This window comes from Achroia grisella, unplaced genomic scaffold (genome assembly GCF_030625045.1).
Source record: "Achroia grisella isolate CSIRO2021 unplaced genomic scaffold, CSIRO_AGI_Agris_v1 utg702, whole genome shotgun sequence".
Taxonomy (NCBI): Eukaryota; Metazoa; Arthropoda; class Insecta; order Lepidoptera; family Pyralidae; genus Achroia; species Achroia grisella.
In genome coordinates this window covers 492,775-505,715 of record NW_026712999.1, presented here as the reverse complement: position 1 = coordinate 505,715, position 12,941 = coordinate 492,775, and the positions used below count along the sequence as shown (strand labels likewise).

Sequence of the window (12,941 nt, the reverse complement as noted above, 5' to 3'; positions counted from 1 at the left end):
AATGTATACTTAGAAAAACATTTATTTAAAAGAGCAACACAGACTATTCGAAGGTGCATATATTAAGTTTATTAGAATAATTATTACTTCTATTTCTAATACTGTCCGGTAATGGAAAATGTATAACAAATTCAAATTAATCCGAGAGACTAAAATATGCCAAGCAAACAGTAACTGTATCAAATGTACCGTTCACCACGAAGTCGACAATTGACAATGCCTCTGACTACCCTATCTAGTATAATAGCCATTAAGGTATATTATTACAAACAACCAATATTTAAAATGAGTCGAAAACATAATTTTCATAAAAAAGCTGCGTTTCGTTATTACTAAAATCATTAAATCTCATTTGTGAATGTTTGATACCACAAACGATTGTAGGCCTTGAAGGTATCGATTCCATTGAAATTAAGGAAGAAAATAGGGCGAAGGGAACGCGGAAGGGTCGCTAGGGTATCAACCTTTGTATATTAAGCGGAGCGGAAAGCAGTTTCACTGTGATATTATGAAATTATGACTATAATATATGAGGTATTATACGACTCTTACAGTGGGAACGTTTGAAATAAGATAAGTAGATTTTTTTTATTTATTTATGAAAGAAATATACATAATACAGTATTTTTTTTTAAATATAATATGAATAGGAAAAGTCCTGTACTTTAGAATAAACGGTGCCCATTCCCTGTCCAAATAGACAAGTGGTACATTGGTACTATATAAATGAAAAAAGTCAATAAGTAACTAAAAAACTATTATATGCGTCCAATAAATGATACGATATGGTTGGCAACACTGAGTGAGTGCTCTGTACCGCTCTATAATATCGCGTGTGCTCTGTGACTATAAAACTATATACCTTTGCACGTGTAAATTAAATTACCTTTTTCTATATAGAATAAAATATTTAAATACTTTTCATCGTTTATTTATAAACAAACGTAGAGGTGAAATACTAAGAGAGATTCCATTGGGTTTCCAGTTATACAGTTTTAATGGTATTACGAAATTTATAATATAAAAAAATTGTCGATACTTTAACCAACATGGTTTGCAAGAAACGTTTAAAATCAAAAAGAGATTTCCAATTCTGAAGCAAAGCCTAAATTTTACGAGAAGAATCGGTCAAGCCGTTATAGAAGAGTTTTGTTACAAACATTGTGACACGAGGAATTTATATATTAGAAAGCTTAAAGTAGACTGAATTGAACTTTGATATATTTAGCGAAATTAAATAAGTATATCCAAAGAAATATAATGCACTTGACAAATTACCTGTTTATAAGAAACGATGAAAAACATCGGAGATTTTTTTAATTCGGAACCATGGCCTAAATTTTATAAGTATCTAACTATTAAATAAGTACATCCAAAGAAATATAGTGCAGTTGTCAAAATACCCTAACCACTAACTGTGATATTTCTCCGCTTATTTGTATAACTGTAATCTCTCCCTAATTCTTTCCGAATAACAGGCCACATTCCTATACATACAAACATGGCGGCCATATATGTTTTGCTATTGTACTAACATGAACCGACATGCGGTTTTGATTTATGTTTCCATTTAAGCGCGACCATAAAGTAATTTTGTTTTATTTACAATAATTCAGATGAGTTTTTTTTTTTCAATATAATATTAACTTGAGAAGGAGATCGTCGTGTTCCAATGGTTATATAAACCATACTGATATCAAAAGAGAATGTATTATCAATTTATTTACATAACCTAATTGTACAACTAAGAACCTAAAATTAAAAAGCTTAAAGAATATAATATAATGACTAAAATATATTATTAAAAGGGATCCCTTTAGGTCCCTCAAATTATTTTGTGTTACAAAATTGATTAATTTGTTATTGTTTTTTCTGATTCTATTGCTTTTTACACATATAAATATAGATATAAACATATTGAATAGCGCTGAGTGTTAATTAAGAATACTTTTTACTAATAATATTATAAATACATTTAGGCACAGAGCCATATGTTGGAATGTTAAAAATTCACTTATTTCATCAATAAATCAGTCCTTTGTTATCACGGTTTCAATAATGGCAAACAATTATTAAAAAATTCGTCTTTCTCATTAATGTTACTTAATATAGGGTAGCGTAAAGGGAACTAAATAAAATGTAACTGTTTTATTCATATAAGAACTGACTTTACTAGAGCTAGACTGTAAAAAGTCGTCTGCGTGGATAACTCAGTCTTCTATTTCTGTCTCCAAGTAGCTTTGTAAGCTGTGTTTCGTTTGTATGCGATTTGTCAGTGAAATTACAGAATAAGATGTTTGACAACTTAGTCCTCTAGAAAGGGTGGTATCACGCATGAGTGGTATCACGCTTGTTACATGATAACATCATGTCCTTAGTGCTGTTCATGTTGTTCATCTCCTTATTATTACTATAAAACACTGAGAGAATAACGACATTACAAGAGTTTCAAAATGTTTAACAAAATATATTTTTATTTACAGAAACAAGCTATGCTCGTCCGTCAGTTGGAAGAAGAACTCCGTTTGAGAATGCGACAACCGGCGCCAGAGTTGCAACAACAACTAGAAGCACTATTCTCCGAGAATGAACACTTGCAGAGAGAGATCGCAATATTGAGGGACACCATTAAGGTAAGAATGAGATCCTTTTTTGGGATTGTTACAACCGCCAAAGTAGATTGCAAGAAGTTTGTAGCCCACTCATGCATAAGAGAAGTATCACCTTCGGAAAGTATACACTATACCCTGAGCAGATAAAAACCGTCGCTCCTAAAAATATCCTACAATTCTTATCCCTGACAGGCCTAAGTAGCGAACTTTAAAAAAAAAAACGGCGAGCATGATAGGTCTATGTAGGTCGCCGTGCTAACAGGATCAATATATCCAGCTAAATTTGGGTACTGTTAAGAATTGTGTTCATCCTGACATTGACAGTTGATAATACCTCTAACTAGCCCATCTAGTATTATAGCCGTGAAGTTATTCCATAATATTACTTGTAGGTACTTGTAATTCTTTGGAAAAGTATCTTCCTTACACATTTATTTGAAAATTCTTCCAAAATAATGACACTACGCTTGCAGAGCTCCGGGTAACATCGACTATATTAAGAAATGAATTGTTAAGGTATTTTGAATCCTATAATATCGTACACCTGATCAGAAGTAATTAATCAATTAATTTATGGCCTATATAAAGTAAAACATGAATTAATTGAAATTTCTGTAACATCTTTGGTTGCGGCCAATTTTACAAGTTTGCCACGTTGCGTGCAACTTGATAATTTACTAACTACAGTAAACTTTAACCAAAGTAATGCTGCAAGTTAATATATCTTCACGTACTGGTATCCCAGATGTGGTAGCCAGAGATATTGTTGAAGTTGTGGCATCAATAACCAAACTTCGTTGGATATATTCCAATGTGGCTGCAAAAGAGATTACCGCCGTCTCTTAAATTAAATTACCGGAAATAAATTGATACACGAAGTTTTTTTTTACAAGCCAGATTCGAACTCACGATCCTTGGGTCTAGTCGAGTTGTAAATTAGACAATGACAGTGTGAATAATCATATATATTTGGACTATTCTGAATTATGTCAGTAATATTTTTTTTAATACTTATACCGTATTTGACGCAAATAAATAAAATAAATTTCATATCATGTACTTGTGTTTAAGTCATTAGCGACTAGGGGCAAACAAAGTATAGCAACAACAAAATATGATTATAAATTCAACTTATACACCAAGCCATCTGACTAGCGGCATAATGAAAAGCTATATTGTTCTCTTCTAAAGAAACCGTACCACTAACAATAATATCATGATGAATAAATTATATTTAATATAATAAATATAATTTATTCATCATGTTATACAAGTAAGGTTTGAATGTTAATTGTATTACCCATTATGAAAATTTCAATTTACAACTATACCGTATTATATTTCTTTTATACAGGAATTAGAGTTGAGAATTGAAACACAAAAGCAGACTCTGCAAGCGAGAGATGAGAGCATCAAAAAGTTACTTGAAATGCTGCAAAATAAAGGAATGGGTATGTTCACTGCATACTAATGAATGAACTATATGTTGTAATGTTTATATTTCTGTGTTCGGTACAGTGTTACTAATTAAATTTGAAAACATAATTTTAGAACTTAATGAAATTACGACTGAAGTTGAAACAGTAGTAAAGTATATTAACAATGTAGGAGTAATAAAAGATAGGACGGTTTTCAGGCAAAGAAGAAGAAAGGCAGATGTTTCAGCAAATGCAAGCGATGGCACAAAAGCAGGTAATTATTGTGACATAGATAAATGTATTGCATGTTGTGTAAATCCAGCAACGCCCCCAATAGTCTCCAAAGCGAATATCCATATTTCAGACCATTGGTGGCTTTGCTTTAGTTGTATAGATCTCCTTCAGTGTGTGTTTGTGTAGCTATGTAGCTGTGCACGTCTCAATGCTTCCTTATATTTATGTATTACTAGTGTTATAACCACATGGGCGTTTTATTTTGTGATACCTTCATCATCGTCACTGTTTCTATTAGTTGTAAACTTGATAGTTTCATTTCATTCATTTGACTTACGCCGAATGTGACTGTCGCGTTGCCTTGTATGTGACGACCAACCACGTGCCTTCACAACTCTTACGACTCTTGCTTCTCACTCCCACGGTCTATCGAGCCTCTATAACACTATCAAGCTTGTTCCCCGAGCACTTCTCTCCGTTTTCTAACATAATATTACATTCACACGTGGTACAAACTAAAACAAAGTTCAAAATTTAATCTGGTAAACGTTATTGATTCGGCTCAAATACACAGAAATAAAAAGACACGAACACAAATCGATCACAACACTGCATGTTTAGCGGCTCATCATGTCCCCGTCACATGAACCTTAGAGAAGACCGTCTCGTATTTTGTTATTGGACATTCAGTTGAGCAATCATTAATTAGCTGCAAAATTTATTTTGTACCGCCTACATCTGGGGCTGCGTCCGTTGTTCCGACGAGTAATCGTCTCCACTCAGGACACCGATATAATTACATCGGATCGTTTGCTAGGATCGCGTATCTGGAGCCCGTGTCCCAACGATTCACCATCAAGTTACAATGAGATGGCCAATTCAATCATAATACAACCGAAGGGTGTGTTTTTCATATCATGACGTCACTCTTGGTTTGATTGTACAAATTCTTGTATATGTTTGTAAACCATGTACATCAATGTTAAGCTGATCTATTATATTTTGATCAACTATGTTATTTATTCCCTTATAAGGCCAATCGGATTTGTAATGGTGGAATTACTCAATATCGATTTGAGTTTTAACCGCTTCTATATCTAGAAGCGAGATTTATATATTAAAATGTGAACAATTAATACTGATATATTTTCAAAAATGATCCTCTCAATTCGATAGTCAAGCGCTGTTTAAGCCCAGGCCCACCGTGTGCCACCGCGGACTTAGCGGTCTCCCCGTAAATTGGCGGGAGGCGGGCTCCAGTAGTAGCAGCCCCAGCGAGGCGTGGACGAGACGCGTCGCCTGTTGTAGGTAGGTTGTATGTTGAGAGCCGCCGTCGGCGGCGGCGGGCGGCGGCGGCGGCTGACCGTCTCGCGTGACTGGCAGGAGCTCAAGGCGACGGCAGACACGCTGCGGGCGCTGCAGACGCAGCTGGAGCGCGCGCTGGCCGCGGCCGGCCTGCCCGGCGGCAGCGCGGGCGCCACGCTCACCGCCGTGCTCGAGACCAAGGAGGCGCGCATCGCCACGCTGGAGAGGCAGGTCGCGTTGCTCGAGAGCGAGCTGGCCGCGCTCGTGTCGCCGCCGCCGCCCTCCCTCGCGCCCTCCCACGCCTCGCTTTTCGATAAAGCCGACCCTCCCTTCAAGAGACAAGTAAGTTTTCTGCTGAACGACGTCCGCGTGATGAAGGACGGGCGCACGAGCGCGCCCCCCGCGCGGCTGCCGCGCCCCACGCCGCGCGCTCCGCACGCGCGGCTCTCGCCCTACTATAGTGCCACCACCCTGTGACTCCGTCGCTTCCACCGACGAGTTACCGTGTCAATTTCTCGCTTTAAGTCCGAACTTAGCCGAAATCGCCACCGGCTGTGTTGATTCGTAATATTTTTATGTAAATATGTTCGTTGTTAAAGCTATTTTTATTAAATAAGAGGAATTCTATTCTTGAAAGATGTCGATTGAAATATTTTTGTTAAATAGGGCCTTAGACGAAGCGAATATATAAATTTAGATGTAATTGTACGATTAGATGAAACATGTGAGATTGATTACGTTGACACCAAATTTGACGATTAATCGAGACTGTTTAAATAAAGACTGTTGTGGTCGTATGCATCGAATGATATCTTCGAGTACGTTTATGTGAAATTCCTTCGAGTTTTATGATTTGATCATGTTGTGCTTTCGGTGTGATCGCAACTCATAGTCCAGTACGAGCTTTCAACCCCGTCAACACCCGTCATCAGCTAGTCTAGTTCACCACGACCCGACCTCTTCATGTAGACGCCATGTTTCATCCGTTTCTCTCACAGTAACGGTAGTAAATGTATCACAACATAGGCGCCCGTGCATCGACTATGTTTACTGTCCAACTTTGGTACTATTAGTTATTAATGCCTGGAAAACTTTCTACCGACACATTCTACATTAATTCTTCTAACTTTTGACTATTAGTATTTAGTATAGAAAGTTTTCCAGCTCTAAGTGTCCATTTTATTGTCATGGTGATTCGGTACCATTATTATATTAAGAGGACAATTAAATTTAATAATTATAATGTTATTGCATGCGGTATAATGTGGGAGAATGTTGAAATGTCTTCCATGACACCGTTACTTATTATCGTCATTAAACCAAAAGTGCTGGAAACATTTCTTACCTTACGAAGTACACATAATGAAGCTTGCGACGCTTTTCATATTTCGGTACTAATATCACAAATTTAAACAGTATTACTAACGACCATTTCTAACCCAGTATTATTAAGTAGATTTAAATTTTTAACATCAATATCATTTCTGCCATCACTTTTGCCTAAGTAGATAGTTTTTACATGTTATTGTTGAGAGATGTTATACATTTTGTTATATTAATGTTCATTTGAATTGATCTAATTCTATACCGACTTTCGGATGGATGGTGGAATGATGTTCAGTTGGACGAGTTTCGCCTGGAGATCCAGAGGAGAGATCAGGAGATTTTGGCGATGGCAGCGAAGATGAAAGCTCTGGAGGAACAGCACCAAGATTACCAGCGTCACATAGCTGTTCTGAAGGAGTCCCTCTGCGCGAAGGAGGAGCATTACAGCATGCTGCAAACAGACGTTAGTTATTTGTATGAATTATACATCGTACATTAGTATCGGCCGATCTTATTAATTAAATTTGAAAGGCTTATTTGTCTTTATTAGAACTAAACATTAGTAAATTTGTGATTTCATGCACATTTTCATCAATTTCTTTATAAATTGTTGACTACTATCCAATCGAAAAGATTTTACTAGAATCTTAATTTTACTTTGAATTTTAGAGGATTCAATGCAATTTTATAGTTTTTTTTTTGTGTGAATCACAATTACGCTGACAGCCCTTAAGTGGTACTGTCGCCTATATACATGATGGGATGTCTGTGGTACCTTCTACATTGCCATTCCTGAGTATCATGCCATACCTTATAGTTTAATAGCCTTTCTTCACCTATGTACTCAAATACCGTTTACAAAGCTAACTGCTTGGTGATAGAAATAGGTGAGACAGAGATATCCATGCAGACTCCTTTGTATAATGTCTACCTTGTCTATCATTTGATTAATTCAGATGTTCCCATATTATTGTTGTTAAAATTGTTTTTTTTTCTAACAATGTTTTCTTGCTAGGTTGAAGAGTTAAAAGCTCGCTTGGATGAAAAGAGTAGAGTAGTGGAGAAGAAAACAGCAGCTGCTCTGGCCGCTGCTCATGAGCTAGCAGAACTCAGAGACCATTCTGAGATCAAAGATCGCAAGATCAACGTTTTGCAGCGAAAGGTAAAAAATGTTGTACTCAGTGTTTACAAACCTACAGTAAAGTTCATTGTTGCTTGGCTTAGAGCTATAGGCAATTATCAGTACCAATAATTAAACTATAAATAGCAATTAGCACTTAGAATTTATATTTTTATTTGTAACAAAAAAATATAATTAAAATCTATTCACGCAAACAAAAGTTCTTAGATATATAATAAAAAAAAGTTAAAAAAGCAGTCAAATTCAACTACTCCTATTTTTTAAGTTGACTGAAAGGAAAATAACGTAATATGGAAAAATATCTGTACCAATGATTAAGGAAATGTACGAAATGTATAGAAATAATCTTTTATCTTGTTGTCGAGTATCGAGCTTTATGTTTATAGGAACCATCTCCTCTAAGTTAAGTAATATTGGATCTATGTACATTCCATTTATTTAGATCTCACAAAAAATTCTAGCAAAATAATATTTAAAAATATTCCAAATTTAATTATAATGAAAGCTGAATTAGAATCATTTTATTAATTTACATATACAAAGAATATTTCGTGTTATGTAATCTAATATTATAGAATTAAATGCTGATGATTGAAATAATCAATGATAATGATAATTCTAATGCTAATGATATTGAAATTATAATGAATTTAAAAAGATACGTAATTATCACAATAATAATTATAAAGTAATAAAAGATATTATGTTAACAATTATTTTTACAGTATTAATGTGTACAAATAAAATAAGATATTCGAAAAAAAATCGATTCCATTGTATGTATGTAAATTTTAACTATAAAATTAACATTTTTAAATTATACCAGTTAAGTAGCTAGCTAGCAAAACTAGACAGTAGGGATAGATTTGAATAAATAATAATAAATTCACCGACTTAAAAATTGTAGAGGTTTTTTATTCCATATCAGAATAAAATAGAATAAATCTTCAGTGCTAACTTTTTGGGTACATTACTTACTTACTTACTTATTAGTATAGATATATATACATATATAGTATATGTATCACTACTTACATGAAGATTTAAGATTATATCATAAATTATTATTATTAAATTATAACATGGTTTATATATATGTACAATGTACATGGTGGTTAAGTGATACATTCGATATTTTGCCACTTGAATGCACATGCATTTCCACACTTTTAAGTATATATAGACTAGATTATATTCTCTGGGCTTTTGTTTATAAAGGTTAATCAATAATATATCGCTCAATATAATGGATTTTTTTTAATTATTCCTATTAACATTTGACTGTATTAAATATCTTTATATTTCTATTTTATGTTATTTTTAAATGTGATTTAGATACATTATAGTAATATATTTCTGTAGAGGTAACTATTATTGTTTATTATAATTTATTTTTGCTTTGTGTTAATTTATTATGTTGCTATAATTATTTTCCTATTGCACCTATCGTTGATTAGATAGAATTAACTTAATGAAATAAATTCTAAATATTCATATAAATATATATAACGTTTATTAAAATGATGATTATTTTATAATGTATTTCATTAAAGTATTTAAAAATTTAAAAAAATATTGCCTGACATCGAAAACGGGCTAAAAACTCAACTAATATACGAATATTACAAAATATTCCACGACAATTAACTTTGTCTATCTGCACCTAGAACCACCGGGATGAAGATATATTTTTTATTTAGATGTGATTATGGTTTAAAATTTTGCTTAGCAACACTACCAAATTATTACGAATATTTGCATCTCAAAGAAAATTACACAAATCCAACTCTAGTCGATCCCCAGTCCTTTTTCAAAGAGAATCGAAATTACGACGATTCGATCTCTCAGCCATAGATATCCATCAAGCAGGAATGCATGAATGCTAACTATTTAACCACTTTCAATCTTCAGCTGTTCTTCAAGAGTGTCTTCTACACTCATCTCTATTCTATATTCGACCGGTAAAGACGTATAGACTATCAGAATAGTTCAAAAAAGGAAAATAAAACAATCTAAAACTTATTTTATATGAATCCACAAGTTCATATTAAGATATAGTAATATTCTTCTATATAATATCAATATATGTAGGTACCTACCTATAAGAATTAATTGCATTGTTTTGATTAATTTTATGTTGAAAATATTTGCAAAAGTCCGTGAAGAAGTAGTAACGAAAATAGTTAAATCAACACTTTTATTTTCTCATACAAACCCTTCCTATGTAGCTGTCGAACGCACCCTGCGTTTAATTTTTTTTCTTCTTTTTGATAAATTTTGCGATTAAATATTTGACAGTGAGCAAATATGTCCTATCTTTCCTTTGTGACAGTGATACCAATTTTTAATGGTTAGTATAACACAGCCTCTAGCTATCTCTGAAAATTGGATTGGATATATGTAGTGGATTGACATTTGATATCGTAAAATCACATGCAGGTACTATCGATATCGATAAATTTTACTGGCAATCGTCACCTATCTATTATTATAATATATATTAGTAACCATTATAGAGATAATTGTTCATTCACATATATCCTATGTGAACTAGAGCGAAATAACGTGATTTGAATTTTCAAACGAAAGCACAAACAATCTTTATTTAAATAAACTTAATATGAGTAACCTTTGAATAGTATTTTTTATATTATCGCCCTATTCAGAATGTACATTCAGCCAAAACGAAAAACATCAAACATTTAAATCTAAAGGAAAATTATAACGAGGAAATTTTCTTTATTCGTATAGATGATTTTAAAAAAAATTGCGTATATTCAATGTCTTAAAGAGCCGTAAAAACAAACAATATTTATAAGCCGAAATCAAGCGCAACTTCGAAAATCACAATAAAAGACTTCATAGACAATTATGATTATTTATTTCATTGTAACAACATTTCAATGTAGATTATATAATAACGTTCAAAAACAAAGCAAGTTTTATTAATGCTTAAATAGTACCTACTTTAATTAATTCTGTATGAGTCGAAACAGATAAACTAATAACGAATCTTAGTTCTAAATTAATATACATCATAATTTAATTAATGTAATACACGTGATAAAGACAGAAAATGTTATTTAATTTATTAAATGCATTCAATAGCAATTTAATAAATTCTGTACAAGCCGCAGCTGATAAACTAATAATGAATCATAGTTCGTAATTAATAATATTATATTTCAATTAATTCAATATACAAGATAAAGACAGAAAATATTATTGAATTTATTAAATGCATTAAATAGCGATTTAATTAATTATATAAATACAAACCGCAGCGGATAAACTAATAACAAATCTTAGTTCGTAACTACTAAAGATTATAATTTAATACACGAGATGAAGATAAAAAATACTATTGAATTTATTTAATGCATTAAATAGCGATTAATTAATTATATAAATACAAACCCCAGCGGATAAGCTAATAACAAATTTTAGTTCGTAACTAATAAAGATTATAATTTAATACACGAGATAAAGACAGAAAATGTTATTTAATTTATTAAATGCATTAAATACCAATTTAATGAATTAGGTATAAGCCGCGGCCGGTAAACTAATAAAGTATCCTAGTTCGCTGCACTCTCTAATTACTTCCCCTAGTTCTTAATTGTGTTTCAGCTATGTTCATTTAGAGACCCGGATTAATTTGTCTCGGTTTTTTTTGTTACTAGTAAAGTTGTACGCTAGTTATTCATTCCAAGGTACGTTTATTTTTATTTTTGTGTACGTTTATTTTGTGTGTTTTATTTGTGATATAATTTTAGACATTTTTATTTCAAGGTATGTCGTTTTCATTATTTTAATTTTTCCTTCACATTCCTTTTAATATTTTTTATGTTTTCTTTATTGTTATATTTGTATAGAATTATCCTAAATTAGAAATATAATTACAGATCGAAAACTTAGAAGATCTCCTGAAAGAAAAAGACAATCAGGTCGATATGGCAAGAGCGAGATTAAACGCCATGCAAGCACACCATTGCTCATCTGAAGGTGCATTATCTTCTTTAGAGGAAGTTATAGGAGACAAGGAAAAACAAATACAACAGTTACGCGAACAAAGAGACAGAGCTGAGCACGAAAAGAACGAAGAAAGAGAACTTCACGAAAGAGAAATTGCGGAATACAAGATGAAACTCCATGGTCTAGAAAGCGAAGTTGAGAAATTAGGAGCGAGACTTGAAAGAGCCCAGGCAGAGAAAGATCGACTTGAGGCTAAACTTGAAAGTTCTCAGTCTGAATTAGGAAAATCAAAGGCTGAACTTGATAAAGCGGCAAGTGAAGTTGGAAGGTCAGGAGCTGATTGGGAAGCAGCCAAACAACGGCTGGCGCGACTTGAGCTTGAGAATGAGCGATTGAAACATGAATTAGAAAGGTCCCAGACAACATTCGGTAGAAGCACCTTAACTACGTCTCAGGAACTTGATAGAGTTCAGGAGAAGGCGGATAAATCTGCAGCGGAATTGAGACGAACACAAGCAGAATTAAGAGTTACACAGGCCGATGCTGAAAGAGCTCACTCTGAGGCCAGTGCACTGCAAGATAAATTAGAGAAGTCACAAGGTGAGGTGTATCGTCTTAAAGCTAAACTTGAAAATGCACAAACTGAACAAGACAGCCTGAAGGAGGAATATGATCGGTAAGTACATAACATAAGGCTTGTGAATGTTGTGAATTATGAAAGTGGATGAATTAAGGATGCCTTTGCTACGTGATTCTCTGTATCTGATGAAGTCTATAGATTGTGACATAGTACTTTAGTTAGTTAGTTTGGTAATTGTAGGCAATTGACTTACGTCAATGCATATATTCGAACTGAGATCAACAAAAGGTTTGAAATAAACAACTTACTGTGCATTTTTTTTATAATGCAAGACAAACCTGCTACAAATT

At 33.3% G+C, this 12,941-nt stretch overlaps 1 protein-coding gene across 1 annotated transcript in view; it reads left to right on the top strand.

Annotated features, from left to right (window-relative positions):
• Nucleotides 1–12,941, top strand: part of LOC131850173 (plectin-like) — a 65,763-nt gene that overhangs the window by 39,704 nt on the left and 13,118 nt on the right. Inside the window, exons 2-8 of the mRNA XM_059200346.1 lie at nt 2,484–2,633; nt 3,967–4,063; nt 4,249–4,304; nt 5,648–5,911; nt 7,191–7,358; nt 7,911–8,057; nt 11,942–12,687. Coding sequence (XP_059056329.1) covers nt 2,484–2,633; nt 3,967–4,063; nt 4,249–4,304; nt 5,648–5,911; nt 7,191–7,358; nt 7,911–8,057; nt 11,942–12,687 — 1,628 coding nt within the window. The remainder of the gene's footprint in view (nt 1–2,483; nt 2,634–3,966; nt 4,064–4,248; nt 4,305–5,647; nt 5,912–7,190; nt 7,359–7,910; nt 8,058–11,941; nt 12,688–12,941) is intronic.